The sequence below is a fragment of the Paramisgurnus dabryanus genome, chromosome 13 (assembly GCF_030506205.2).
Source record: "Paramisgurnus dabryanus chromosome 13, PD_genome_1.1, whole genome shotgun sequence".
Taxonomy (NCBI): domain Eukaryota; kingdom Metazoa; phylum Chordata; class Actinopteri; order Cypriniformes; family Cobitidae; genus Paramisgurnus; species Paramisgurnus dabryanus.
Genome location: NC_133349.1, coordinates 13,704,370 through 13,722,199, shown reverse-complemented (window position 1 = coordinate 13,722,199; position 17,830 = coordinate 13,704,370). Strand labels below are relative to the sequence as shown.

Sequence of the window (17,830 nt, the reverse complement as noted above, 5' to 3'; positions counted from 1 at the left end):
TAAAGTGGGAGGAGTTGGATCTATATCCAACCCCACCCCCTGGATGTTGTGTTCCCCAGTGAGGACCATCTCGCTTATTTGCATTTTAAAGGACACACAAAAAACTGCACATTTTTGCAAACTCCTACAAAGTGACAATTTTAACATGCTATAATAAATAATCTAGATAGTATTTTGAGCTAAAACTTCACATGCGTGCTCTGGGGACACCAAAGATTGATTTTACATCTTCAAAGTCTTGTGACATGTCCCTTTTAATGACTGAAATCAAACTTTGAAACTCTTAATCTCATAATTAGGATTTTACAGACAGGATCACATATGACAAGACTTGAAAAAAAACAGACCATATCAAACAGAAAGAATCATAGTTTTATTTGACAATTTACATTAAACGAGAATGTATTTCCTCCTGTGTTTCCTTTGTGTTTTAAAATGGTACAGTTTCAAGATTCTATTGACTACTTTAATGTTAAGTCTTGCATAATACAAGGCAAAAATCAATCATTCAAAATCTTCTGTTTTGAAGACAACACTTAAAAATACCATGTATTTACAAAATAGGGAGAGTGAGGGGATTTGGAGTGGAGAGTTCACCTACAACGTTGCCTCGATAATGAGACAAGCCTGTTAACTCATGGAATTTTAAAAGAAGTACACAGATCAGAGGTAGACAGTGCACCTCAGCGCTTGCGCCGGCTGGGAGATGTGGACCTGGAAGAGAAACATGGGACAGGCCATTAGTGTAATCACTAGCACATATCACAACCCAAAAAAATCAATCATCTCAAAACAGGACCTAGGAGGCAAAACCCACCTTTTGTGGACAATTCAATTAATTACACATACAACATGGGCATTATACCATAGGAGTGAATATTTAAATGTACCATTTTTACTCTGATTTGAATTGCAGCACACAATAATGATAACAAACAAGCTACATAAAACGGATCATTCACACACACAGACAGATAAAACAGTTCAACAATAAAGGAAAAGAAAGTAAAATGGATACTACCTTGATCGTGACTTAGACTTGTGTTTGCGGCTTGCCTTCTTACCAGACTTGTGAGATCTTTCCGTTGACCTTGATCGACTACGTTTAGATTTTTTAGACTTTTTTTCTTTGCTAACCTCAGGGGAAGGGGACCTGCTCCTACTGGACTCTGAATCTGAGTACTTTCTGCTAGATTTGGCGGAGCCTTTCTTGCTACTTTTGCTGTCTTGCCGAGAGAACCGCTCACTGTGGGAGTCTGTGTTGTCGCTTTCCCTTCTTCTTTTCGATTTACCGCTGTTGTCGTCTTCCTCCCTTACTGAGCTGCTATCCCCCCCTTTATCCTTTCCCTTTTGTTTGTCTTTCTTTTTATCAAAATCTTTGTCTTTCCTCCTCTTATCCTTCTCGTGACTCCGGCTTCTCTCTTTCCTCTTCTCTCTGTCCCTGCTGGAAGCTTTTTGTTTCCGCCTGCTGCGGCTCGTACTTCGACTTCGGCTGCGCTTGCGTTCCCTGCTGCGCCGCCTCTCTCTGCTGCGGCTGCGACTGGCTTTGGACCTGCTCCTGCGACCCCTGCTGGATCTGCGCTGTCGCGAACTGTGATGAGAGGAACGCTCTGTGCTGCGGGTGCGGCTGCTCCGCCTCTTGTCTCTACCCTTGTCACGCGACCGATGTCTGTGAGAACTGCGACTTCGGCTGCGCCTACGATTACCGCGGGAGGAAGACCGACTGCGTCGCCTCTTCCTTCGCGGAGAGGAGGAACGCGAGGAGCTGCGAGAAGATGAGGAAGATGAAGAGGATCGGCTGCTGGAAGAGCTGGAACTTGAGCTTCGGCTGCGTCTTTTGTTTGGCGAGGGGCTGGCACTTCCTCCATTACGCTCTTTGCTTGGAGCCGCCCATTTGACCTCACTAACCTCTGGCTCACTACGTGACCTGCGTCGCTCTACTGTAGGCTCCGCCTCTTTTTCCCTAACTTCTAAATGGTCATCCTCATAACTTGCCCTCTCTCTGTTTGATGCCAACTCTTCTGAAAAACAAAGACATAGAAAAAACTTTTTAATCCTGTCATACAACAGAACACCATAATATACACCAAGCTTGTGTACCATTCAAGGTATACGTTTTGGTATTACAGAACATTTTGATCTATCCCACCACAGTAACGTATTTTCCGGACTATAAGTCACACTTTTTTCATAGTTTCAGGGTTCCCACACCTTAGTTAACTTCAAATTCAACCTGGACTTTCCAGGTCCAATGCCCTTAAATTCAAGGACTAATGTGGGGACACATTTCAAGTGAGAGCAAAGTCACATTATGTTACCTTTAAAGATACATTGTTACAGTTCCCTTTTGAGGGAACTCATGCTGCGTCACTGCAGTGACACTTTGGGGACGCCTCCAGGGTTAAGTGCGTCTGAATGTGTTTATCAAATTCAACCAATGGTAAGGCTTAATGACAAAAACAGGGTGACACGGGTGCCAGGAAGTTTATTGCTATCTGAAATATTGCCAAAGACAGCGTTACAGGGACAAAGGAAGTATGGCAATAGAGACACAGCGCCTCGTTCCCATCTCAGGGAACAACAGTTACATACGTAACCCAAGACATTTTCATGTGTCAAACACAACTATGCAAAAAAGCATTTTGGTATGAATCAACATTCGCATACAGAAGATATAAGCATTTAAGGCTAACAGTTTAGCATGTGTGCTTAAAAAGTCTAGATTTTTTATGATATTATCCTACAATACACAGGGAATAATATGCTTCTTGCATAAAATAGATTCAAGCACTTTCAATGACCTGTGTCTATGTATGTATCTTTTCAAAAAACTTCCCAGGGCCTTGAATTCCTAGCCTGACTACGTCAGACTTTGTACTTCCGCTAAATTTCATTACGCTTCTGTACTCAGTCTGAGATACCTCCCATTCAAACCGTTTTCCTCAGGTCTCAAAACAACCGGCGAATCAATGAACAGAGGGCGGGCTGAGAGCCGTGACGTAGACGCTAAGCGCCGAATGTACGGTTGTAGTTTGTAGTGGACATGGAGGCACAGAAAGCTATTTGCTCTGTTGTGGAGAACCGGCACTTGCCAACTTAATCCCGAACAAGAAAAGTGTTTGTTAAACATTTTGAATGGAGATTATGTTGTTGCCCTACTCCCGACAGGTTTTGGGAAAAGTTTAATTTATCAACGATTATTGATCGTCAGCGAGAAACTGTGTGCAGCACAGCTTGACGTGCACAACAATCGAGATATCATGGAAGGAAATTTCATTGTTCACAGTTAATGGTGGAGGACGCGTGGGCAAACATTCTTTGGTGACGTTCCTGATTAACCAGAAAAAAAGGTAGGAAGATTTTAGGGCTGGAACGACGCGTCGACGTAGTCGATTACGTAATTACGTCGATTTGCCGGAAATGCGTCGATGCGTCGCACTGTTTACATTTTGAAATGAAGGCGGCTTCAGCTCCGACCAGGTGATACAAGTGTTATACCAAACAGACAGAACGCGATCAAAAGTGTGGGAATACTTTAAGCAGAGACCAAATAAAACACATACTGCATACCACAGCAGCGCAACACCTGTGTATGATCATCTTAAAAGAAAACAACCTGGGGCTCTCCGACCTCAAAATGACGAGACGTCAGCGTAAGAATTTGAACTATTACAGTAAGTTTTTATACAACAATAGAATCAATGCATATTGTGCTTAATACAGCTGCGTTTACATCTTCGTTTAATACGAGCTGCGAGACGCCTGACAGACGCGACATTGCATCGCTTTCTGGGCAGTATGTTGAAACAGTAAATAAAGAGCAGGACATGTTTTTATATTAAGAAGTTATGAAATAATAAGTTAATGTCACATTGAGAACTGATAGGCATGTGCCCGCGTGCACTGAAAGCCAGCTGGCAGTGCGGAGTTCCCAATGAACGTCTTTTTTGCGAATATGTGCGCAGATATTACAGAAGCTCGTCTTGTAAGGTATTCCTGACATGCGTTTATTTAAAGTAACAGCGGCGTAAACGCTGTTTATAAAATATTAGAAGATCATACTAACTGAACTTGTTTTTTACCCGGAACTTAAGAAAAGTTAAAGTTAAATGAGAATGCAGTACTACTAATAGTAATAATATTAACAGTAATAATATAACCATTACATTTTATATAAGGGTTCATGAATCACAATGAACTTATTTTTACTTCAGTCTGAACTAATGCTGAGTTAATGCATGTACTAATCATAAACTAATGTTTAAAATATGAATATATGCCTATTTTATTGTTTAAGGTGAATAATGCCTCTTTTAAAGTGGCACTGCCACTTTATTTTTCATGTTGAAAATTTTGGTTTGTGTGTTTGTTTAATTAAGAAAATGCTTAAATAAAATGTTGGCGTTAATGGCAGATGTTACATTTATTATTTGTTGGGGAATTATATGTATAAAAAAATCATTAGACTATTCGATTAATCGAAAAAATAATCGATAGATTAATCGGTTGAAAAAATAGTCGATAGTTGCAGCTCTAGAAGATTTAATTTACATATGGTTATGGCCGTCTGGTGGAAGAGTTTGAGAGGAGAGAGGGGCGTTCCTCCACTTAGACGTGAGTGGAAAGACACCGTAAGGATAGTGTTCAACTAGCTCTGGCCCGATTTACTTTACATAATCTGCAGAAGTCGTTCATAGCCATGTTAACTTCGGTATTTCGCTCGATGGGTTTGTTTTCACATCATGCGTGTGTTTTACAGCAGAAATTTGATGCGGCTGAGCTGGCGCATAACGCACATCATATCCAAACGTTATGTGATTGGCTTACGTTTAGACCAATGATTTTAAACTTCAGACAAGCCCCTCCCATGAGAAGGAAAACGATTGTCAATTATGCCCAGCCAGACTCTGTCTATGAAGCGAAGCAAAATAGCAGAGGATGGTTCTACCAGGCTATTGAATTCCCCCCCCCAGATTCACAAACTTTCAATGATTTCAAGGACCCGTGGGAACCCTGTAGTTTGCCAGGTCCTTATAGTCAGGTGCGACTTGTGTCAAAATTATTTAATATGAACCAAGAGAAACCATTACTGTCTACAGCCACGAGAGTCCGCTATATGCTGCTCCTGTATTGATGTAATTCAATGGATTCAGTGATGTGGAATGACTTCGGGACCTTTTTGAACTTAATTTGACTTGTCGTTATAATTTAGCCTATTCAGCCTCTCAGGTATGTTCGATATGCTATTGTGTTCGGTGAATAAATGGTAATATTACATTAATATGTACGGACACCTATTCAGCCTGCTGTTCTGTGCTATTGTTTAGTTGAATTTCTTGCCTTTCCAGATTAAATGTCTGTTCTTAGGCTCGGATTTTGTGAAATAATTTTCTAAATAAATGCAACTTACCGTCCAGTGCGACTTATATATGCATTTTAAAACGCTTTTTTGACTGATGCGACTTATACTCCGGAGCGACTTACAGTCCGGAAAATGTATTCTTTAACCTAAAAAAACTTTTCAGGAATAGGAACCAAACTCGGATAGGGAGGTGATGCTCATTTAGAAAAGCACAAGTTACAATAACAGACACCTATTATCCCCAATATTTAATACAAGTCTCAGGTGTGCCCAATATGTCTCTGTGAAGTTTCAGCTCAAAAGCAAGAGCAAAAAAAAAAAACATGTACGTACCTTTAATAATCTGTGCCTCCAGTGCCAGCCTCTCCTGTTGCTCCCTTTCTTTGCGACGAAAGGCGTCCTGTTTCTGGCGAATCCGGTGCATCAGCTCCTCATCATCAGTGTCCGAGGAGTCTGAACCCTTGGCGCTCGGCTCATCATCCTCGCTCTCGTCCGTTCCGTAATCACCCAGCCCGCCTGCGGCAACAAAGCCCCCTTCTTATAGCGGACATCACTCACAGCAGTACATTTACAGTCGTTTTTGCTTCTTCATCCACTCGACCATATTAACCTACAGTAGCCCACCTTGCGTAATGAAGCATGCTTTAAATAACCTCATCAAAACACTGGTGTTAACTCCATGACACTGCTGTTGAAAGCTAACCATTGAGAAAATCTGCTGCTTGAACTCTTGGGCTTGTAACAAAGTTCATTAGCGAGTCGAGAAAGGAGATAAATAAAGAGCTAAGCTCTGAAATTGCACTCTCCCCGAATTACCCCACCCCAACCCCCCCGACGATCAAAAACGAATAGACACTTACCGAGGCCGGTGAGAGAAGCCAGTGCACTTGACTGTGCCAGCTGTTTTGCAGGAGCTTTGATTCACATCAACAACAGGAACAACATGTTAAAACACATACATCCACGACTTTCTCATAGGCAAGAGTCTCTAGAGATGAGGGTACACATATGCACTATTCACAAGAGCTGCCTTTGGCAAAAAAAATCAAAATAAAATAAAAGATGGAGAGAAGAAGAAGGTTATCACACAAAGAAGGCAAACAGTGGAGGAGGAACCAGTCTGTACTAATGCAGAATCACGTTCAAAATGAGAAGCTGTCCTGTTCGTTTAACAAAAAGTTAATGTGGGAAGAAATTCAGGAAGGACCCCTGGAAAGTTCTCTTGACATACAGGAGAAGTTTGCATTTATGCATCTATATGACCATTTACACCCACCCTCCGTTCTTTGTTTTCATCTTCGGTTGCATTAGCAGAGAATGGCTGATGATGAATTTCATTTTTGCTTGCAATGCAGTATTACCATAGTGCATCAGTCAGAAAAAATAGGCTTCATATATCACTCAAAATATAAGCAAGTGTAATATCTGTGGAATAGTGGCCCTTCCCCAGAATTAAACTTGAAGACACAGTTGCATAGACAGAAGTGAACAGCAGCAGACCTTTAGTGGCTTTGCGATGCGTCTCTTTGGCCAGCTGCAGGATTTCCTCATTTGTGACTTCTAGGAGAACTTCAGTGAGGAGCGTTTTAGTCATCACCATCTGCGATAAAGGAAATCATGGTGAGAATCGCGTCAAGTGTGAATGTTAAGCATTGGTCACGCAGAAGAAACATTACAGACCAGCTGAAACTCTTTCTCCTCTTCGGTCATCTCTGGTTCATTCGGATCCTCTTGAACGAGGGGAGAAGATCTACCACCAAACTCATATTTCCTTCCTAATACTCCATCCTCAACGGCACCATCATCATCTTCACCATCCTCATCGTCACTGTCCTAAATTAATAAGGAGGAAATGGTTGGACCATAGACCGCACGCTTGTGGATGACTTAAGCGCCGACAGGAATTTTTAGATCATGTGACCAAGCAAACAAGCCGACTAAATTTAAATTACTGAACGTTTGCGTGTGTCAGTGAACCCTGAGACAAAAGTTGCCAAAGTAACCTCAGCAGGTTCCTTCCCTGTAAACAGGTACTGAAAAGATGCTTACAAATTTGCTTTTGCGTGGCACCCGAGGCCCATCACCTTCCTCCTCTACCGTATCGTTATCCCTTTCATTATTTGCCATTTCAGCGCGCTCTTTCTCCATCCTCTCCTTCTCAATCTTCTTTTGCTTCTCACGGTCCATCTTTTCAAGGCCTTCTCGAATCCACGCAGGCAAGGTTCTTCTTTTAACAGCATCTAGATCATGAACCAAGACGTTAATTTCTATAATATCCTTTAACACCAGCGGCTTGTAATAAATGGCAACAGATTAATTTTTTAACTAACCTAGTGTAGGTGCCACCTCTGGTTTTATTCCCAGCTGGTTGGGGGATCTGGGGCGTTCTGGTCTGAAGGTAGGAAGGCGATCTCTTCTGTTCTGAGGCCCATCGGGCCAGAATGGTGCGTGAAAACCGGCAGAGGGCGGTACATATGCTGTCCCAGTTGGTGCTGCTCCATGCTAAGAAGAAACGGTAATAAAAATAAATGAAATAGATAAACATTAGTGTTTTAAACAGAGACGTTATTAACATTACAAGGGAGATTTTTTTTTAATGTGGATGTGACTCTGTGGATGTAAAATCTTTAAATCCATTTATGAGCATTGATTTCAATGTCTGACATGGCCTTACTCAGTCAATATTAAAAATATCAAAGTTACATTTTCACAGAATTACTTAAGCTGGATTTTCAGAGACTGGATCACTCATCTGTTAAGATTTAAACCATACCTGATAATCAAACTGATTGACCCCCATAGGGAAAGGTTCAGGCTGACCCCCAAAGCCATGATTGTTCTGAGGAAAGCCTCTATGGTGGGGGTCCCCAGGAAATTCTAAACTGTCCTGACTGTTACTGTCCTCCGATGGGATTACAACATCCATCGGTCCCTGCCCAGGAGGAATCCATGCTGGTTCTGGAGGAGGAGGTGGTGGTGGAGGCTGGCCATGCATTCCCCACTCTATAGACGATAAGCAATTATGATAAAAATTAAACAATTTTAAAAGAACTGTATGCTATGATAACCTGCTAATTTAAAAGGTTAGGACAAGGTGGTTTCACAGACAAGGCTTAGCTAAAGCCAGGAACAGGATGTTTAAGCATCTTTTATTTATTAGAAAATAAATTTAGTGGACAGACTACAACTCGTTGGAAAACTATGGTAATGCAGGACTGGTAGTGGGTGGGGCTTTATCAATGTGACCTCACATTGATAAGAGAATCAAAACAGCATGTCTAATGAGACTACTTTGGTTTAATGGGTTTTTAAAAAACAAGGAGCAAAAAAGCCACAATGTACTACTTCACTAAAACACTCACCTGGCTGCCATCCTCGGCCAAAATTTGAATCGCCAGGAAAGTTTCCATGGTTATTATGGCCAGGCGGTTCCATGTTCGGCATTTCCTGGCCGTTGGGCTGCATATTCGGCAGATCTGGAACCCCACCGCTGGATTCTTTCTGTGCAATCCATGCTTGTGCTAAAGCAGCCCAATCCACTTGACCTGTACACAAGTAATGCATGCAAGTTGCACTGAATGAAAACTCAACTTAATAATAACACCATCCAGAGATAACCAACTGAAACTATTTGGTGAGCGTAACGCAACGTTACACAATATCAAAGCTCTCACCTGGATCTTGGTTATGTTGAAAAGACTGCATCCATTGTTGTTGTGATCCCAGCGGCCACTGAGGCCAGGGCTGTCCTCCCTGGTCCCACATCACTCCCTTTATTATGCCTAGAGCTTTTACATAATAGACAAGATTAAAAATTATACAACACCGAAATCACAAAATAAAACACACAAGAAAAAAGTGCTAAAATGTACATGTTACAAGCACACACAAAACAAATAAGGCAAGGCCCGTCCACACCAAAAACAATAACTGTGCCGCTACCAAGCGTTATGTTTATTTAAAGCTCGCGCGTTGCAGATTCCTATAATGCGCGAGCCCTTTAGGTTCAAATGGATTCTGATTGGCTGCCAATGTTACATTGTTTATTAGCTGAAAAATGTTTTAAACGTGATCACTATGACATCGTTCCCTTGTGTAATAGTTGTGGTGTGGACATTTCATAACTCTACTACCTTAAATGGACATAAACATTAACATGATCTTACTTTATACTGAGAATGATATATGAGACTGCACAACACAAACACACAGAGAGAGAGAGGCTGAAGCTAAAACACTGATATTCTGACGAATGCAAACTCCGTCAAGAAATGCGCCTTTATTTCTTAAAATGCATTGCCATTTATTTATAGCGCCCTTCTATGTAAATGTTTTCTGTCCTTTGACTGAGGTAGGTCACGAATAAATGTAAATAGATTTTATAACTGTTGATGTTGCAGAGGTGCGGCCTAACGTCTCCACATCTGCTCTTACGGCGACGATTATAAGCAACTTTATTTATGCGCAGCTCAAATGCATAAAATCTTTAAGTTCACTGATCGTTGCGTCTAATGTCGATAAAAGCACAAGACTCCTAGAAAAGTTTAAGATTTACATGCACGTTTCGATCTCCTACCTTATCGGTTTCTGATTCTCATCAGTAAAATGGCGATGAAATGAAGACCCGGAAACAATACCGACCAGTGTGACCTCATACTAAACGCCCTCTAGCGGTTACATTATTCTTACACGACGAGCGTGGTAAACAAACCCACAGTAATATATCTTGAATTGGAGTGTATTACAATAATTAATATACTTTTAATGTATACAATATTCTGTATTTTAACTAGAGTGAATTAATAAACTGTAAATGCAATAGACTTTTCTTTTTTTACTATATGTTGCTAAATATAACATATTGACATTATCTAAGTAATTTGGAGTCACATATAGCTAGCAGGACTCTAAATATTACCTTGAAAAGTTTGTCAACCTGTGCCTATAAGTGATTCATCAAATCTTTTTAAAGGGATAGTTCACCCAAAAATAGAAAATTCTGTCATCATTTACTCACTCTCATTATGTTAAACCCGCAAAAATTAATTTTTTCTGATGAACACAAAGGAAGATATTTAAAAAAATGTTTGTAACCAAACCGTTCGTGGACCCCATTTACTTCCATAGTATTCTTTATTCCTACTATGAAAGTGAATGGGGTCCACGAACGGTTTGGTTACAAACATTTCTCAAAATATCTTCCTTTCATCAGAACGAAGAAATTTATGCAGAGTAAATTAAGACAGAATTTTCATTTTTGGGTAAACTATCCCTTTAACGCCTTAACTGGCGCAGCCCTAGGAGTGTTTGTGATGTGCACCTTCACATATATATAGCTCTGGCATTTGGTCTAGAAGCATAATCTTTAACTTTCATTGAATATTAAACAATAATAATAATAATAATAAAATGTTAAAGCGGTTTAAATTTATTTTAATAAATAAAATTAGGCTAATGCAATCATGTATTTAACAATTATAGAAATTAAAATGTTTCATGCCAGAAATGTTAAAATATTAAAGCCAGCATAAGTCTAAACTAGTTTTGATCAAAATTTTAAGTTAAAATGACAAAAAAATAGGTTTGTCACACTTTTGGTGGTTTTACCAACAAAGACCACTAGGTGTCATTGGTATGCTGCACGCTCTTTAAATTACTAAATTACTATCACTGTCTGCATTATTACTATTGCTAAAAGGTTTTAAAATTATGAAAACAACATTCTTAGAGCTTTCCAATGATATATTTTCTCATTTTTGTAGATTATAATAGGATATTAATTAAAAAATATAATAAATAATATAAATAGCTATATAAAATATATAAATAGAATTTCACATTTGTTATAATTAAGCGAACGGTTTTATGATCTCATGGTAATTGAACAACTGTGAAATACTTAGCTGTCTCATCAAAGAACCATTAAAATTACCTAGTGAAGACAAAAGGGTTAAAAATGTTGATAAACTTAAAATAAATTTTGATCAGTCACAGTATCTTAAATGCACTGTCCTTTATCTCTCAACTGTCTATAGGCTATATACTTAAATTTGATATGTCATACTTTGTAGATATTATTATAAGAACGATAAAATGGTCATTGCAGTACGTTTAATCTCAAAGGATTTGTATTGACACAACATGCATTGAGTTGTCTCCATTCAATATAGTGCTACTGAAACTTTTGTAGAATTAAGTCAAACTTTCAACATACACCAAAATGGCGAATACACCAAACCTCTCTCTGACATATTTAACTCTGATAATAAACTCTTTTAGTTTCTGGTGTCTGGGGAAAAAATACCCCTCTGCAGACATTGCCACCCCATACAGACAGAATCACATTCAAAATTGTGACAGAATTGGATAGCACAGCTAGGTCAAAAAGATAACAAGCATCATCTTTTGTAAACACTTGCTATGTCTGCCCTGGAGGTATGATATGCTCTCCCAACAACATGTCTTGATATTCATTTTGAAGCAGACATGTATCTCTTACTGGCAGGTGAGTGATCTTTCTAGCAATTCTGCGGGTCCTTTTGAAAAACAAAGCCGCTCCACCCGTCCCTCATATCAGATTTTTTATCAGTTCAGACTGAGAGGACACATACTATCATTAACTCGAATAAAATCACATCTAAAAAAAAAACAATGTCCCTGAGTGTTTTAAAAATAGATACACACACACACTTCACATTCATGTTGGTGTCTTCACACATGGTTGTAATTGATAATGGCCTAAAAGCTTGACTCAAATGTCATGAAATAAGAAAAGCAGGACAAGATGGATTCAGACGTCGCCCTTTTCTTGATTCCACACCCACCTCTTCTTCACCAGTCAGGGACATGTTCTAAAACAGCATGCCTTTGCACCCGTCACACAGAATCGCCATTGTGAAAAGAGAGAAAATGGCATTCTGGGATTTCTAGTGACAGCAGAGGCTAATGGCCAACAATGTCTCCAGAAAGACCAACAAGGAGAATTTTAAACTCACTCAAAGACAGCATATAAAGGTTTCTCCAATTAAATGTATTTAAATAAAATTATAATCCTAAATCATTCAAATAAAATAGTATTTCATTATGTTGGCAAAATTCAAGCAAAAGAGAAGCTTAAAGACCCCTGCAGTCAAACACACCACAAATACATGGTGTTACAATATCAGGCCAGTAAGCCGAATGAATAGTAAAGAAAATAGTACAGTATATACAGAAATGTATACATTTGTATATTGCTACTTAAGAAGTTTAAATATAATTTGTGCTGCTGTATAATGTCATTTTAATACTTTGCTGAAGACATGCAAATACAATCTCAGCCCTCAAACCGCAGGCAGTGATGTACTTTAGTTTCACAAGTCATGGGGGATAAAACAAATATTTAAATTATGTAACAGAAAAATTAAAGATTGTTTTTAAAGTCCAAGAATACTGTACCAACTCCATAACCATCAGAAATATGATAAACATCACAATCAGAAATAAATTCATAAAACCGTAGTCTACTGGAGGTATTCAAATCAATACCTGAACACTACAGCTGATGATGTCTTGTAAACCAAAAAAATATCAAAATATTAAATTACAATTTATTACAGGGTAACCAAACTACTTCGTAAACGTAGTATTGTCTCTAAGCATACAATTGCATGTTGTGTCTGAACGCATTTATGTTTGTAATGGTGTTTAATCCAGTGCAAAACTTTAATAGATCTAAACAGCTCCGAGCATTCAGTGCGAAGGTTTCCTTTTTTCCATATTATTATGGCACACATCATATGGTATACATTCGTCCTATTTCCCTCTTATATTACACGGACCCTGTGGCAAAATAAACTTTTGACAATCAAAAAAATGTGTCATAAATAACTTAAATTCAGAATATTATTTTATATCAAGTAATAATACCCCTCCTAACCATTGTCCAATCCCAATTCAGAACATCTTTGAGCAATGAATAAGACCTTGGGCTTAATGTCCAAGCCTGCATTCAGTACAGTATATAGAATCCTTCTTATATTAAAATCCAGGTGTACAGGGCATGCAGTAAGTCCCAGGTGTTGTCCAGGCTGATATTCCCAGCATTCATCCAGAACATATAAACACAATCCGGCTCTACAGCAGTTCTTCATAGAAGAGTAAATAAGCTTGAGAGTTAAGCACTCTGGATTCCGGTACAGTCTGTACATTGGTGTCGCTAACGTAAACCCACTGACCCTGCGGAGCTGAACCTGCCTCTCTGGGACCTAAAAGAAAACACACAAACACACACATTGGTATTTAAGTAACAAAAAGGGGCCACAAAATCCTACAACCTTCTAGGACACAAGAAGAGAAACAAAATAAATGTTCAGGAAGCCTTTCACAGTATGTATGGACAACAATACAGCCTCGAGTTATACGCTATTGCGATTAACTACCAGTGAGTACAATGGTTTTCCTCAACTCGGTCATCTTGTGCTGAATGATAGGTTTCTCCTTGAGCAGAGAGCGGAGATGAACAGATCTATACTGTACATCAACACCAAACAAATCCTGCGTGGCCTTTACCGAACAAGCAACGATCTTCAAGGCTGTAGCGAACACTTTGTTTACCTACATGTTGAAAGAACATTTAATGAAAACTCGGGTAGGTAGATGTCGATGCCTGGGTGGTTTTGTACCTGACTGGTTTCTTCGCTGCTCAGTTCTGCGTTGAGGGGTGCGGACCCTTACGTAGGCGGCGTAGTGCCCCCCTCGCATCGATCCGCTGTGTTCCACAATGCCATACAAGCTGTACAGCACACGCTCCCCCGACCCAAGGTTCTGCCACATGAATACAAAATCAATACACAGTGATACATTGGAGATTTTCAATTTGCAGGTATTGACTGATATTTACAACTATGATCAGTACCTTGCAAGTGGCAGAACAAAAAGGTGCCAGGTCCAAAATAAGCGGAAAATCCACATGTCTATTAACTTTCCTCAGATTCATCCCAGCCTGAAAAACACAGACTGATCGATCAGTGCACGGGCAGATAAACAATGGAGGACAAAACATGGGACCTTGCTGATCACAGTTATAGATTTTCTCAGTCTTAACAAGTATTGTATTGCGTGCCAAGTTACCAGAAGTTAATTTGGAAGACAACAATGACCATTCAATAGAATAAAACTATTCTTTGTGTTCAATGAGTTTTGATTTAGTGGTCCAAACGAAGATACAGTCCCTGACACTGACACACACCTGGTGAAAGCGTTTCAGGTGGAGCGTGACCACTGGAGGAAGAGCGGAGATGAGCATCTGTTTACGGGCACTGGTGTAGACCTTCTCAGACCTTTTATCTGAAACACATGAAACATAAAACACTGGGTATAAGAGGGTCTATGATAGAGCCAGATTACAATTTTAAGAAAAGGTTTTTTAGAAACATTATGGTGTGGTTTCCCGGACAGGGTATAGATTTATCCATGACTATGACTTACTTATATTAGGTCATTTTAGAAAAATACCTTACAAACAATATACTGGTGTGCATTTTGAGACAAAACAATGGCACTGATACATGTTAACAATGTCAGCACAAGGCAGCTCAAACATGCATTTAGTCTAGGACTAGGATAAGCCCTGTCCGGGAAACCGCCCCTATGTGAACTGTTGATATTTGGTACGCTTTGGTACACTCTAAAAAGGTTTGGTTGTTTAAAAGGGACACTCCACTTTTTATGAAAATATGCTCATTTTCCAGCTCCCCTAGAATTAAACAATTGATTTTTGCCGTTTTGGAATCCATTCAGCTGATCTCCGGGTCTGGTGCTAGCACTTTTAGCATAGCTTAGCATTATCCATTGAATCTGATTAGACCATTAGCATCGCGCATAACATTTTTTCCTATTTAAAACTCGTCTCTTCTGTAGTTACATCGACCGACAGAAAATTTAAAGTTTTGATTTTCTAGGCAGACATGGCTATGAACTATACTCTCATTCTGGTGTAATAATCAAGGACTTTGCTGCCGTACCATGGCTGCCGCAGGCGCAATGATATTACGCAGTGCCCGAAAACAGCTATTGAAAGTTACCAAGCGGACTATTTTCTACAGAAGAGTCAAGTTTTAAATAGGAAAAGTATCAAAGCTCTTTGGTCATTTTTGAGCGATCGGCTGAATGGATTCCAAAACTGTAAAAATCAAATGTTTAACTCTAGGGGAGCTGGAAAATTTTAATTTTTTCAAAAAAAGTGGAGTGTCCCTTTAACACTTATGTATTGTTGGGGATGTTTTCATCCACTTTTATTTTATTTGGCCACAACTTTCTCTGTGTTTCAGCAAATGGTTTTTGGTGACAAATCTTATATTGACACATATTTTGGAAAAATGCTTGGAAAATTTTTCAAAAACTCAACAATAGACATTGGGCAAATTCACTACCCTTTCGTGTTGTTCAGCATGAAAACATCCACTAACACACACACAATAATATGCTCTTATACTCCATATAACTCCATGTACGAGCCAGAAACTAAGCTTGGTTTTTGCACAGGCCTATTTAAAGGGTTAATGGTGGCACGTGGTGATCAACAGTAGAAATGACAAATTTTACCTCTTCCCAACAAGAAAAACCACCAACAATCAAGGATGCATGATTATATGTTGTCATGGCTTTCCAATCAAAAAATGTAGTTGTAATGGAAGTCAATGGGGCAAAAACAGCCATGAACAGTAAATGAAGGTGAAAAAAATAAAATCTGCTGCTGCAAAAAAACTAATAATGCATCAAAGCCAATGTTTTTACTAATCTTGACCAAAACTGTGATAAAAGGTAAAAAAAAAAAGTCCACATTCACTTTTTTATATTGAAAATCAGTCATTTTTCAAAAAAATAATTTTTTATCATTTATAAACTTGGCAATTAGGGATGCTAAACAATTAATCGCGATTAATCGTTAGCAGAATAAAAGTTATATACATTTGTATATTTATGTATAATTTATATTATATAAAATATAAATACTTAAAATATACATTTTTTTTCTTAAAATTATACATGAATGTGTTCATATTTATATATATACATATTTATTATACACAGTTTACACACATATGTGATGTAAACAAAAACTTTTATTCTGCTAACGATTAATCGCGATTAATTGTTTAGCATCCCTATTGGCAATTAAAGAGTTAAAATGCTGGAATTTTTTTAAACATTTAGTAGTTTTGAGCAGGACTGAGATTGATTAAAAGATTAATGCAAAATATTTGCATATACAATATATATTTTACAGCAGTTTAATTTAGTGAATGTTTTAATCCCGAACAACACAAAGGGTAGTGAATTTGTACAATGCACAAGGGTTAACAAGTATTTATTATATTCTTTCTGAAGTCTGTGAAGAATCTTAAAGAAAGTTTTTTATAGTGTATCATGAAATAAAGAAATTCCTAAAATAATATTTTATTCATATTCGTTACATTAGATTCATAACGTTCTGCCAAATTGCTCAAAATACTAATAAACCTGCCCATGCATTAACTTTAAGACATCAGGACCCAACGGTATGTGTATGTTACAGACGGTATTCTAACCTGCAGCAGTACCTCTCTTCATCTGTCTCTGCCTCCTCTCTGTGCAGTTTTCACAAAGCAGTTTGTTGTTGCCCATAAGCAGCTCAACAGAAGTAAACTGATGTAGACACGATTGTACAGAGCATTCTTTTGAACTGGGTGTGTAGCTGTGACAAAGGGCTTGAAAGGCCCCTTGATGTAGTTGCCGATCCCTCTCCTTATCCCGGTTCTCGGCTTGCTCATCAGGGCTGTGAGTGACCGGTAAAGTGTCGGTGGAAGTGTGCACCAAGCCCAGCTTGGACACGGCGCTGACAAGCTGCTCTACGGCACCGCCCTGTTGAGGTCTAAGTGAGGGTAAGGGAGTCGAGCCCGGGCTCAGGTTGGGTTTTGGATTGTGCGTTGCTGTGGGTGTAGTCGCAGAGGTGAGGACTTTATCAGAGGTGCTACTGTGACCAGGTGTGGATGGGATTCGAGGGGACCATTCACTTTCAGAGGCCTCGCTGTCTGCATCATTACTGCTGTCCTGTAAGTTTGAATCCTTCTCGCTGCAGTCTGATAGGCTGCCCATTGTGTCAGACGGGAAACCGGCTAGGCCACGTCCAGCCACACAGAGCTCTTCCTCTTGTCGGCTAGATAGAGAGTCTGCTCCCCTGTCATCGTGAGACGTGGACGAATGTCGACTCTGTGGTTTCTGATTGCACACACAGACACAAGCATGCTCCTGTTTAATGCAAAAATCTTTGTCTTGCTTCAGCTATTAACTCTTATGTCTTAAACCTTCACCAAATTTAGATTACACACAAAAAACATAGTCATCGCCTATTTTACAATGTTTTAGTTGACTAGTAGATATATAGAGGGGCTGTTTCCCAGACAGGGTTTAGATGAATCCAAGACTTGGCCTTAGGTACTGTATATT

At 39.2% G+C, this 17,830-nt stretch overlaps 2 protein-coding genes across 7 annotated transcripts in view; both read right to left on the bottom strand.

The window, feature by feature from the left end:
* Window positions 1–351: 351 nt before the first annotated feature.
* On the bottom strand, window positions 352–10,060 carry pnisr (PNN-interacting serine/arginine-rich protein). 2 transcript variants are annotated; one of them, XM_065298348.2, is made up of 12 exons: window positions 9,939–10,060; window positions 9,037–9,150; window positions 8,725–8,907; window positions 8,136–8,365; window positions 7,693–7,864; window positions 7,412–7,602; window positions 7,043–7,195; window positions 6,863–6,962; window positions 6,223–6,276; window positions 5,696–5,878; window positions 1,022–2,021; window positions 352–714 (listed from the first exon to the last, which is right to left on the bottom strand). In XM_065298348.2, exons 2-12 carry the CDS (start codon window positions 9,125–9,127, stop codon window positions 684–686), a joined length of 2,388 nt encoding a protein of 795 aa, XP_065154420.1. In that variant the 5' UTR covers window positions 9,128–9,150; window positions 9,939–10,060; the 3' UTR covers window positions 352–683. The 2 variants fall into 2 exon arrangements, with proteins under 2 accessions (XP_065154420.1, XP_065154421.1); XM_065298349.2 differs by having other exon boundaries at window positions 1,022–2,018.
* Window positions 10,061–12,371: 2,311 nt separating this feature from the next.
* The window catches only part of usp45 (ubiquitin specific peptidase 45), a 34,791-nt gene continuing 29,332 nt past the window's right edge, over window positions 12,372–17,830 (bottom strand). For 3 of the 5 annotated variants that reach the window (XM_065298354.2, XM_073811560.1, XM_065298356.2), the window contains exons 14-18: window positions 16,933–17,602; window positions 14,592–14,689; window positions 14,259–14,345; window positions 14,026–14,167; window positions 12,372–13,608 (exon numbers count right to left, since the gene is read on the bottom strand). In XM_065298354.2, coding sequence (XP_065154426.1) covers window positions 13,478–13,608; window positions 14,026–14,167; window positions 14,259–14,345; window positions 14,592–14,689; window positions 16,933–17,602 — 1,128 coding nt within the window. In that variant the 3' untranslated portion in view covers window positions 12,372–13,477. The remainder of the gene's footprint in view (window positions 13,609–14,025; window positions 14,168–14,258; window positions 14,346–14,591; window positions 14,690–16,932; window positions 17,603–17,830) is intronic. The other 2 variants (XM_065298355.2, XM_065298357.2) reach the window with 1 other exon arrangement.